Source organism: Mugil cephalus, chromosome 13, assembly GCF_022458985.1.
Source record: "Mugil cephalus isolate CIBA_MC_2020 chromosome 13, CIBA_Mcephalus_1.1, whole genome shotgun sequence".
Classification (NCBI taxonomy): domain Eukaryota; kingdom Metazoa; phylum Chordata; class Actinopteri; order Mugiliformes; family Mugilidae; genus Mugil; species Mugil cephalus.
The window spans coordinates 18,832,007-18,844,445 of record NC_061782.1 but is presented as its reverse complement, the minus strand read 5'-3'; the positions used below and the strand labels follow the sequence as shown (position 1 = coordinate 18,844,445).

The 12,439-nt window shown below is 43.8% G+C and overlaps 2 protein-coding genes across 8 annotated transcripts in view; one reads left to right on the top strand and one right to left on the bottom strand.

Annotated features, from left to right (window-relative positions):
- The window catches only part of sdccag8 (SHH signaling and ciliogenesis regulator sdccag8), a 40,064-nt gene extending 35,528 nt beyond the window's left edge, over positions 1-4,536 (top strand). For 2 of the 3 annotated variants that reach the window (XM_047602530.1, XM_047602529.1), the window contains exons 17-18: positions 3,209-3,335; positions 3,612-4,536. In XM_047602530.1, coding sequence (XP_047458486.1) covers positions 3,209-3,335; positions 3,612-3,650 — 166 coding nt within the window. In that variant the 3' untranslated portion in view covers positions 3,651-4,536. The remainder of the gene's footprint in view (positions 1-3,208; positions 3,336-3,611) is intronic. The other variant, XR_007113962.1, reaches the window with a different exon arrangement.
- Positions 4,035-12,439, bottom strand: part of akt3a (v-akt murine thymoma viral oncogene homolog 3a) — a 49,685-nt gene continuing 41,280 nt past the window's right edge. For 3 of the 5 annotated variants that reach the window (XM_047602532.1, XM_047602533.1, XM_047602535.1), the window contains 4 exons: positions 10,419-10,633; positions 9,570-9,657; positions 9,048-9,150; positions 4,035-8,629 (listed from right to left, as the gene is read on the bottom strand). In XM_047602532.1, the coding sequence (XP_047458488.1) occupies positions 8,544-8,629; positions 9,048-9,150; positions 9,570-9,657; positions 10,419-10,633 (492 nt within the window). In that variant the 3' untranslated portion in view covers positions 4,035-8,543. Of the gene's footprint in view, positions 8,630-9,047; positions 9,238-9,569; positions 9,658-10,418; positions 10,634-12,439 lie in introns of those variants that run through there. The other 2 variants (XR_007113963.1, XM_047602534.1) reach the window with 2 other exon arrangements.

The following is a 12,439-nucleotide window of genomic DNA, read 5'->3' as shown; positions in this document are numbered from 1 at the left end:
GACGGCCGTCGCCGCAAAATCTCCGCCGTCTCCGGCTGTTTTGAAGGTGCATCGGTGTCAGAGGTCGGGGATGGATGAGGACTGGCATTTTCTCAGCGTGACTCAGTTTGTTGGTGCGCAGCTAAAGGCCCTCAGACGACACTTTCTCAACACTTCCCTCATCAAACATTTACAGCCTCAGAACAACAGGCTGTGTTTGTGACCTTTAGGAGCTCCGCTGTGTGTCTGTATGTGTGTGTGTGTGTGTGTGTGTGTGTGTGTGTGTGTGTGTGTGTGTGTGTGTGTGTGTGTGTGTGTGTGTGTGTGTGTGTGTGGGTGTGTAGCTGATACCTCTTGCGCTTTGTGAAGCGGCACATCGCTCGTATCTCCAGCCTTCGCTCGCCACAGCAGGGCTCTTTCTGCGTGTGCGGTTGTGTTATTGTGTGACGCGTCGATGCCCTGCTGTGCGGCGCTGTGGTGCTTGTAGGATGGCGTGGGAGGGAGAAGCAGAGAGGGAGGAGGGAGCGAAGAGGAGGAGGAGGAGGAGGGGGGAGGGAGGGAGGTGGTTGGTCAGGACAGCTTGGCAGCCGGCTGTAGGAACACCAGGCAAGGAGGGGGAGTCTTCGCCCTCGGCCTCCAGGACAGGACAGAGCCTCCAGGTCTGAGATAAACCACTCGCTCGGGCCTTCGGTCGGGATGGGGGGAGAAAAGGGAGGCTTGGGGAAGGAAAGGGGGGGGGTGTAAGCAGGGAGGATGGATGGGGATGAAAAAGGATGCAGAGACACTGATGATGATGGAGGAGTGGGGCTCCTAACGAAGAGGGCTGGAGAAGTGGAAAATAAGAGAGCGCAGGGCAGAGCGAGGACAATGTGGGGGAGGGAGCAGGGAGCAGATTGCGTAGCAGAGTTGGGATGTTCGCCTCCCCCGTCTGTCACACGCAGGCAGCCCTGCCACTGCCAACATGACCAGCAGGGCAGGGGCATCTGTCTCCCCCCCAGCTACCTCTCTCCCTCTCTCTCTCTTTCTCTCTCCCTCTCTCCCTGCCCTGAGCCACAACCCTCTCCACCCCCCTCCCCCTCCCCCTCCACCTCCTCCTCCTCCTCCTCCTCGTCTGTATTCCTCACATCTCATTCGTCGCCTTCTGAACCTGTTGAAACCGTGACAGACAGAGCAAAAGATACGTAAAGCTGCGGCTTTTCTAAGCGTTGGGGTTTATATCTGACATCCAGGAAACTCCTACTTGAGATTTGTCACCACTGCCTGCGTTTGTCCGACTTTCTCTGCTCAGACTGAAGGTTAGAGACAGAGAACATTCAGGTTTCTTTCCTTTCTATCAATCACGTCCTTTAATTAAAATGTCTAACCGTGCTTTAATACTTCATCAGAAGCTGAAAAATAGCCCGTGTGATTGATGCATGCTGTTACATTTTGATATTATGGATTACAACCGAGGAGTGGCCAGATATTTTCACAGGCCTGTGAGACGATTAACAGGAAAAAAGTTATCGAGAGACAGAAATATGGACGACTGCTTGAATATGCAAATGTGGATTCCTGTGCTGAGAGCTTTCTCTGTCTCATTATTTGTGTGTGTGTGTGTGTGTGTGTGTGTGTGTGTGTGTGTGTGTGTGTGTGTGTGTGTGTGTGTGTGTGTGTGTGTGTGTGTGTGTGTGTGTGTGTGAATGAGTTCACCGCTGCACTCGAGCAGGGGATGACCGCCTGGATGGATGAATGAATGGGTGAAATAATGGGCTGCTGGTGGGAAATATCTCGACAGACACTCATCCTCCACCCCCCCAACACACACACACACACACACACACACACACGCACACACACACACACACTAATCCCAGCGTGCAGTGAAAGAGCTCATTGTCTGCAGGAGCGGCCGTGTCAGAGAGGACGCACTAATTGGGACGTCGTAGATCAAAACTTCATAAGTGGACATTCAAACAACTTTTTAATCGGGTGATTGTGAGTGAGATAACCTAAAGAAGCACTGAGTTATTTGACTATTAACTAAGGGTTCTCATTTCTAATAAGTGATTGTCATCGACTGATCCAACCTCTAGACACATACACATAAACAAACCTCACAGCTCTCACTGATAAACCATGTAAAACACTTTTTAATGTTTTTCAACAGAACCACAAAACTGTCACAAGTTATTTCTTTCACACCTGACGTCAGAAGTTTCAGCTTCTTTTATCAAACCCTGGACTAAAACAGGGTCAACCATAGATGTACGTTAACAGCCTCTGTGTTACTGTTTTAGAGTCTTAATTCTCAAACTATGAGCTGGGACATTGAATATATTATCTTAGGTTTCCTCCACGTGATTCATGTAGGGAAACAAGGCTCAGCTTGGATCCTTTTACACTCCCATGGACAGTATTTTACCACTAATGACCAGACTAAACAACACGACTGTCCTGATACAAAGGACATTTTAAATCTGACCGAACATTTGATAATCTGTTCAGCAGGAAAATATTCCAACCCAATAACCATGTAAACGACTTCTGAAAACAGAATCCATGGAATAGATTTTAATCGATGGGGACAGTGTTTCACTCGTTGCTTTTATGAAAGGGATCATGGTAAAGATGTAATTTTTGTTTTAAAGAAACTCTTTAATGTCACAGTGAATCTGTGGAAAGTAAAGTCAATTCTTAAAAATATTGAATGTAAAATAAGTGGATATCCTGAGTGCATAGCTCTCAGTTACATTTACACATGTGGACAATGTAAATGTGACCTGCCTGGAAGACATCCAGCTTCATTTATGGTCCCTAACCCTAACCGTTAAATCTGAATCTCTGATTAAAATGATCTCAATCAGTTATAATATAATATATATAAACACAGCGAGGGCTAATGATTGTTAAAGATTGTGCGGATGAGGTGTGTGAACTTGAGGCTACTTGTTACATGGCTCAGTCACATCTGGTCAACGTCCCGTTCCTTTTCCTATTCTTCTCAGACGTGTCCTCATCTACACTCTCGGCAGAAAAAAAGTTCCACTGCTGTCATATCCCCCGCAAACACTGTTGATCGTTTGATCAACACAAAGTCCACTGATATTAAAGGCTCTTTGTGGATCCAGCTCTCTTTCAATATTTACAACATTTGGCTTTATATTAGCCAGGAGGGTACGTTCTTCTCACACACACTTTTGAGTCAATATTGTGTGTGTGTGTGTGTGTGTGTGTGTGTGTGTCGCAGGCTGCAGCAGTTGGACCGTCACTGTCAGAGCAGCGCCCAGCAGGTGTGTGAGCTGCTGGCCAAACAGAACCAGCTGATGCAGGAGAGAAACACACTCAGCGAGGAGATGCAGAACCTACGCATTGAGGTACAAACACGCAAATGCAGAGGAGTGTGTGTGACTCACTGTTCTAAATGAATGTGTAGTCTACTCTCTCCCGGGGCACGGTGTAGTTTTCAGTTGACTAAAATAAAATCGGTGAGGAGACGTCGGTCCCTCCGCGACCGATGATCCCGTCTGGTTCTGGATTAGCTTAAAAAACACGTCGTCTATATTCTGCTGTGATTCACCGTCAGAGGTTGTGAGTGTGTGTTAGTCGTCCACATACCGTCCTCACTGAATGTTTGTCGTTTGTCTTTCTAGCTCCCAAACGTGAGACGGGCTGACACTCTGTCCACTTGAGTCCTGTCTTTCTCCTCCTCTTCATTCTGTGGCTGTTCCTACGCTCTGTAAACATAAACCGGTATTTATATTTTTTTATTGAGGACACAGGAAGAGGGAACGTTATCATGTGAATATTATTTAAATAGTGATGGATTTTATGTTACGTGCCGCTAGTGTGACTGATGTGTTGCATGATTAAAGGTGCTGATGCTCAACAAAAAACAAAACTGGTGGCAAGTTTCTTTCTTTCTTTCTTTTTTTCAAATCAGAACAAATAATATGTTTCGTGTTCATTTCCTTTTATTTCCTAATATTTCCTCAACAACCAGCTGACAAACAAACATTGACCATGAGACCTCAACTCCCCAAGTTGAGACGGTTACAAATGACACAAACATTGCAGCAGATTGACATAGTGCTTTATTGAAGCTGTCTGTAAGAAGGAAAATAATGTGCATCCCTATCATATACATTTATGTGTAAAAATACTAAGGATGTACAGTGTAAAAAAACAGCTTCATGTTGATGGTAATTTGTTGTTTTCACATCCTCGCGGCCTCACTGGCCAGCAGCACTGCATCCTGACAGCAGGAAGGACAGAAAAAGGGCTGTTTGATCTGCTTTTCTGTCAATCTTTCTAGATCCGCTGAGTTTCCCCGGCACCGTCTCAGAGTCAACACGCTCTCTGCTTCGCTGACACGTCAGAGGGCAGAGCTGACTACAGCGGTCCGGCGCTCGAGGGAAACGTGGCCCGCTCTGCGAACAGCTGGAGGCTGTCCAGAGGTGTCTCGCACGACTGTAAAGCTACAGTAGATGGACATGGCGTTAAAACTGTTATACTTTGTAATATTTGTACATGTTTGCTGTTTATAAATAAATGCATCTCATGCTTGTTTTATGTTAATAACCATGATGATAGTAGACTAGTACCAGAGAGAGAGAAGAGAAAGGAGGGGCTCGGCTGTGGACGCGAGGTCACATACTTTCAGAAATGCTTCCAGACACTTGAGCTGTTTTACTTATCATCTTCATTAAATGCCAGGCGGAGCACGGTTTGTGATTTTTTGGCCCGACGTCGTTGCTTCATTAACAACAGACGTGATCAGTACAGAGCTGTAGGTCTTTGACGGGGTTTTACATGTTACTGAAACTCTACTGGAGGCAGATCCGCTGTGTGATAGATGTATAGTACAAACAGTGTCAGTGCAGACATCTCGCATACTGTTTGGTGAGTATGGCGAGGGCCCCAGTCAAGCTCCAGTTTGGTGATAACCTCTGAGACGACTGATTACAAAGCTTCACCTTCTCCACTTCTTCTGAGAAGTGAAGGAGAGCCGGCGGGAAAACTTTTCTAATCAGAGGAGGAATCAGGGCAACTATTCATCTGTGGGTTTTTCACAAACATTTTCGTTTATAAACACTGAGCGAATCGCTAAAAAGTTCCCACTGCCCAGCCTGTACTGACCGCTCTGACTCGTCTCTGTGTGACAGTCACTTCATCCGCGTCCTGCCATCTCTGGACATCAGAGCAGCGTCAAAGCTAGCGGCTGAATGTGAAGGGTAGATGTGCTTTAAAAATCCTTGTTTTTCTTAAAAACATAAAAAAGCTAAAAATCCTCCTTCAAAGCGGGGCTGAATCAGATTCCTCTGAATCATATAAAAAGTGATGGTGTGAAAGTGCCGTGGCCAAAGCTACAAAGCGCTATATTTTTTATTTATTTTTTTTTATGAACTCTGGTTTCTAATGATTTTAGGCGTTAAGCGTGCACATACAGCTAGAGCTCCTCAGTCGCTCCCAGACCTGGGTCAAATCAAAGCTGAACACGTTCCAAATAGTTGGGAGCATTTGCTCGAGCCCGTGTCGGGGTGCCAGCTGGGTGGGATTTGTACTCATTTTGAACTATTCAGCTGCTTCGGCTGTGCCAGAGAGGCGCAATCGATCACAGAGAATTATTTTTCATTCGGGTTCTGAGTGCTACTTTGACTCAGGCCTGGTAGAGCAGGCAGAGGAGGACGACAGCATGCAGGCCAGCGCCATCCTTTTAATTTCTGCCATGAAGCGCCTTGGCTAGCTAGTAGCAGTTTAGTGGATGTGCAACAGTAAAGCACATGGACTTAAGAGCAGCAGGAAAAAACAGGTAATGTGTCGTATAAGAGATATCTGTAAAGAAAGATAAAGGAGACATTTATTTATAGAACAAAACACGACTACACCCCCCTTACTGCTACACGCCAAAATCAAAATGACATCAAATAAATTAAATAGAAAATAAATTCAAGTCAATGATGAGAATAAAAACATTCAAATAAATATACTGGAATACAATTTTCTATGCCTAATAAGAGCACATCCCCATATACTCTCTTTAATCTGTCTGCCAGATATTCGAGGTGTCGTCTTCCACGTGATGTTTCTTTTTCGATGCAGGTGAGATTTTAGATTTTTCAAAAATATATTTTCTCACATTTGTTGATTTCTTTTGCCTCAGAAATGCTGGATGTCAAAGGTCTTGACTTACTCTGAGTTAAACCGTAAGGCTTACCCGGCGTGTGGAGACAGAGGAATCGAGGGGATTTTAAACGTCGTTGGTCAAACTGGAAGACATGACATGATGCAACGAGTGCAAACAAACAAGACCGGAGAAATGACGGCGCGCGTTAAAGACAGAAGAGTCGGGGCGACGCTCTGATCATCGTTAAATGAAGGTGGAGAAAAACAGCTCTCTTTAGCTAAACATTAAAAAAAAAGAACTAACTAGACTTGACAAACCCTTCCTCCTCTCTTCCCTTACAGTAAACAGTGGCACTTACACTTCAGTATTGAATCTCTTCCTTCCTGACATTCAGACTTTTGTGCTGCACTTGTTTTCCTTCTGCTCGACTTCCACTTCCTCTCTCTCTGAACTCTGCCTCAGCCATCACCAACACACACCTGGCGTGAGATCAAACATCCGTGTCAATATCCTGCTGGATGGATTCAGAGACAAAAAAAAACAAAACTGCAGTGTCTCCGTGTTCGTCCCGGACTTTCAGGATCTGTCTTTAGAGCGCCCCGTCACCTCTCGGCTGTCACATTTTGTCACAAAACAACACAAAAACATTAAAATAAACGATGGAGCAGGAAGGCTATCTGCTTTCCCTCCTACATTCTTCAGCCATTTTTGTTTCTTGAGGTGCATTTTTTTTCCTCTCAGCCCTAAGAAATAACAATATATAGTTTTTCTAGAATAATGTAACAACAATAGAAAAAGTTAAATATAAAACCGATGAGAAGAACAATAAATAGAACATATATTATATTATAGCCATTGCTGTGATTCTTGTAAACCCATAACTGTTGATGTATACCTCCTCACAGACCATACTGTTTTATCTTCTTCTTTTTTTCTTTTTTAATTCTTCATAAGAAACTCGCAGGAAACAGGAAACCTGCTGTTACCTCGCTACTCATCAATACGTCATAATTTACCACATAATTTCTTTATGGATATTTCCACCTGTACTCCTCACCACCCTGTCATCCAAGACTTTTTACAAATCTGTTCCTGCTGCAGTTTCTCTTTCCTGCACAAAGACAGAGAGGTACAGCCGTGTGGTGTGGATCCCAAAGCCATGATAACAATATGTCACAGTAAAGCTTTCTGCCATCGAAACTAAGTAACGTTTCGTTTTCCCTTTTGGGATAGAGGAGATTTAAACTCAGAGGGACTTTAAAGTTTAGAAGTACATAAAAAAAATTAAATAAAATAAAAAAACAACTTTGGGGGCATTCAAACATTCAAACCAGCTGTTTTCCTCTCATTTTCACCTCTGCGGTCGTGGAGAATATCATCGACCACTGCATTGTGGGTAATGTAGTAAAGCTCTTGGTTTGGGAGCTTCATCGTTCTGAGCTGCTGTGCTTTGAGGTACGTTCTGAAACCGTAGCTGGACTAAGCACACACACGCGCACGCACACACACACGCACACACACACACACACACACACACACACACACACGCACGCACGCACGCGCACAAACAAACAAACATGCTATCGTTACCTTAACCTACAGATGTGTAATAGCTGTACAATAAGAGTAGCAGCTGTACAAGCATAGATGTTAATACAGGAGGTTGATGTTCTGCTGGCGCCTGTATAATGATCAGCAGCAGTTAGCTCAAAGTGTAGCACCAGATTTTAGTAGTAGCAGTAGTATTATAGTAGGAGTAGTAGTAGTAGGAGTAGTACCTGTAGTAGTTGTGGTAGTAATTGAAATAGCAGCAGCAACAATGATGATTTGCACGGAGCAAAACCTGAGTCAAATGAGGTGTGTAAGATTCTGCTCACGGATGACAACTACTCTATTTCCTCGCGGCCAGGCAGCCTCAATCAATCCCAGAATTACTTAACTGAGGATTTGACATCAGACCCAAATGAGTATCTGTCTGTTTGCAAAAGCCTGAGATAGAACCAATAATGGCAGTTTGGTTTTAAATGACTTAAAATGCTGTATTTCCATCGTACAGATAAGAAGCCACAAAAAAATGTCTCCTTAAAATGCATCAGCTCTATTTTTGATTTTTTTTTTCTTTTTTTTTTTTCTTCCAGATTTGCAGAACCGTCTCACATCAAAGCACAGCAGGCCACCGGTGATGCTCCTGTAATTAAAGGGACATTACATATCAACTATTCACAGTTCGGATCACCTGGGGTTGCAGTGCATGATTAGACTGTAATTTAGACTGAAGGTTTTCACTTGGAAGGGAATCACAAAAAAAAAAAAAAACAGAGAGATGAAAAGGAGAGGAGGAAGAGAACTGTAAAATCCTTCAAGTCAGTCGTAAAGGTCGGTCCGAAGCTGTGGGTCTTTTTGTCCCACGCTGATGACCTCAGGGACCAGGTGGGACGATGTCACTGTAATGGACAGTTCATTCCCGGCCGCTGGCAGAGTACGAGAACTGTGGGAAGTGTGGTCTTCTCTCGTTGTCCAGACAATCCATCCCATCCTCATCGACTAAGACCAGATAAGACAGAGTCAGAGGTGATTAAAGAGCTGCGTGTGGCTGGAGGACCAGTACAGAGACACGTGAATAAACAGTTCTTTTGATTTTTTTTGTTTCTCCACTTATCCAAATTTAATCTAAATGTAAACCTCTCACATAGAGAAATAGAGCAGCTACAGTCATAAATGTAATCCTTGTGAGGACAAAGCTTGACAAATATTTCAACAGTAACATATAATATTTAACTCCATGATGCCCGATAAACACACGAGCTCCAATCCAAAGAATGAACTTATTCTGTTTCTCTGTTCATGTCCGTACTTCTCCCTGAAAATATTTACAGCTATGTATAAAAATGGAAGTGAGATTGCGAGCATATGTTTGTGCACGTATGTGTGAGGGAGAGAGGGAGAGACGGATGACGCTCACATTTCTCTGGTGGAGTGATTGTGATGGTCTGGGCTGTGAACTCCTCATCGAAGTATCTGGTGTCTGTCTCTGACGTCACCTGAGGCTTGAAGGGAGGGACGAGCTGGGACAGAGATGGCCAAGAGATCAAATTGTACAGTGACAGTTGAAGGCTGTTACGCTAACACCACTGCTCACAGGACATTAAACTCTGAATGTTACAAGAAAACACAACAGAAGTGGGAGGTTAGTAAAGAAGTATCTTTTCACCATGTCAGTGTTCTGAAATGTGATCGGAAAAGTTAAAAGTGTTGCCACGCAGGACCTGACTCACTTAGTGGTGTTATATGAGTAAACGCGTACAAAGCCACACCTCTCTATAATGGCCTGCATGCTTATAGGGTATTTATCAAATGCATAAAATTTACTCTGTAAAACAACAAAACGGACTGCTGAGTACAAGGCTTTATAGTGACTTATTTTCTGCCCTCCTCCTGGACAAGCACAGAATTTAGCCATGTCACATTGTCCCATGCCCCATACCTTTTTATCATAGACATCCTGCCAGTCAACGCCAGAGAAGAAACTGTGTCTCATTATTTCTTTGGCGTCATCTGGTCCTCCCCCAAGTCTAGAGAACAGGAGAGAAATGTTGTAATGTGAACTGAGATCGCTAGTTGAAGTTATACAGGAAATAATAGCACCACACTGATGGAGAGTTTAAGCAGGGACCCCCTACTTACTATATGTATTCTATATTAAATGTGGCCTAGTGCTATTTATAAATATACTATAAATATACTAAAATACTAATATAATAATAATAAATAATAGTTTTATAATAATAATATACTAAATATATTATCATAATTTTCCATTCAATATTAAGCTATCTCATATCCCTTTACTAAAATATCTGGATTCATGTTAAAGTGTGTTTAAAGGAATTTAAAAAAAAAGTCTAATCAAAAGATTTTGCGACCCCCCCGTAGTGGCATTTCTTCTTCAACATCAATAAAACATCACACTTTCACATGATCAGAGCCTCATCTTCATGTGTATGATGAAGGTTTAGTTCATTCATCCAAAACATTTTAAATAAATATACAACCACTAAAAGAGATGTTGTGTGTGAAGCTTCCTTTAGGTATCAATTATTACATTTATCAAAATGACTAAAATGAATTTCTCAGTGGAATATATATAGTAAGGGAGTAACTGAGAAGTTCCTTATAAACCTAAACTGCTCCCCTCCTTAGTTTGACAGCTATTTGTTTCTAAGTATTTTCTCACCACGTAGGTTGATCTTCTAATCAATACTAGGCAATTATGTCCAAGAGGAATGTAGTGTTTATTACGCTTCCTGTTAAAGGTGTGAACCTTGACACACACCGTTTGTTGGGGTCTTTGATGAGCAGGCCAGACAGCAGGGACTTGGCGTCAGACGACAGAGTGCGTGGGAACTTGATGTCCTCCATGAGGATGAGCTCAAACAGCTTCTCGTGGTCCTGGTTGTAGAACGGCAGGCGGCCGCACATCATCTCATACGTCACGACGCCCAAACCCCACCAGTCCACCGCCCGACCGTAGTCATTGTCCTCCAGGACCTGAGGACAGAAGAGAGACAAAGATTCATAATTAGCTTAGCAGTTTTTTTTTTTGTTTTTAATGAACCATTTGTTTTATTGGACATCTGCTTTAATTCTACTTTCCTGCATTTATTTTATTGGACAATACGGACTGCCCAGGGTATTGGGGGAAGTAACAGACGAGTGAAGGAAGGCAGTAAAGGATAGTCATGTGCCGTTACACCAGAGGGACAAATAAAACATTAAAAGTTGTCGGGAGATGAACGGATAACAGGGACTAAGGTGTAGATGTCAGGTCCCAAATACACGGACACACACACAGAAGCAAACATCATGGGATGGCAGGTCTTCAGAGGCCCCTGTTACAGTAAGGGAGTCGGTGTGTTGGCGTGGCCCACCAGATGCCCCCCTCCCCTGGTTGCTGCCAGCTCTCCCTGGCAAACCGATCCTCTGCTGGCAGGGACAGACAGGAATGTCCCTGGATGGAAAAAGGCAGGAACAGCCTGCAACCTGAACCAAGGCCAGTCCAACCTTTCGAGCCGCGTAGCACAGGTACTGTCTGTAAGCTGCTGTCGTGCGTATGTGTTGAGAGGAAGACGCGCTGTGTAGTCAGTCACTTTGGTATCAAAGTCTCGTGTCTGGGCTGCCTTCCTACCCCTACTCCCCGCCTGCTCTCCTTGCACTGTCCTCTCCATCCTGTCTTATCCTGCCTTCTCCATCCTCTAATCACGCTGTCCCTCGCTCGCACCTTCTTTCATCCTCTCGTTTGCCCGCTCGCTCACTCCTGGAAGGGAGAGGAGGAGGAGGAGGAGGAGGAGGAGAGGGAGAAGGAGGCACACCGAGAGGTACAGTATTTCAGGAGCTGTTGAGGCCTTCATTAACATAATAAGCTTATTAACATGATGAGTGTGCATTAGTGCTTATGTTGCACGTGTGTGTGTGTGACTGACAGACAGACAGACAGACAGACAGAGCTGGAGAGCGGCCAAAACAGCATATGTTGTACATCTTGCCAATAATAATAACATCTCACTCACTGTTAATAATGGACCAGTCAGGGTGGACGTGAGCAAACGCTAACACGCACAAACATTCTCACACAAAAACCTGTGTGTAACCGTTCTTAAACTGGAAGACACAACTGCGCACTAAATGACATTTAGAACATTTTAAAATAGTGCATATACAGCATTAACGCCGATCATTAGGGGTAGCTGTGTGGCAGAAGCAGACAGGACAGTTGTCAAACTGCAGACTGCACGAAAACCGACAAGCTGTGCGAAACGTGAACCTTTAAATGTAATACATGCTGAATATTTCTGCTCGGGTGTTTCACGGTGGCATATGCTCAAGCCTCAACAGAACTTCAATGGCTCCTTCAAAGTTAAAAGTTGAGTTCATAAAATTTGAGTTTCAGACAAAACTGCTGGCGTTTTAGAAAAGAAAATCCATGAGTATGATAATTCAAGATGAATCTGTAGGAAACTATTGTGTATAAATCAGTTTCGTGTGAAGAAGGTCATATAATCAGTCAATAATTGCATTTTACCAAAAGGAGTTTACATCTCTGCTGTAATTTAAAGTCAGCCATGTGCAATGAAGGGTTGTACTGCTAAGGTAGGAAGGAAGCTGACTTAGTAAGTTCTTCCCATCCCAAGTATCAGGCTCAGATTAGGTTCCCCATCTGTAAACTGTGTGTAATGTCGTCACGCACCAGGCACGTAAAAACACCAAACAGCTGCCTGCCAGTCTCCACAGCAGCTCAACGCCATAGAAAGCTGGTCATTAACTCACTGAGCTCACACACTTGACACTGAAGTGCTA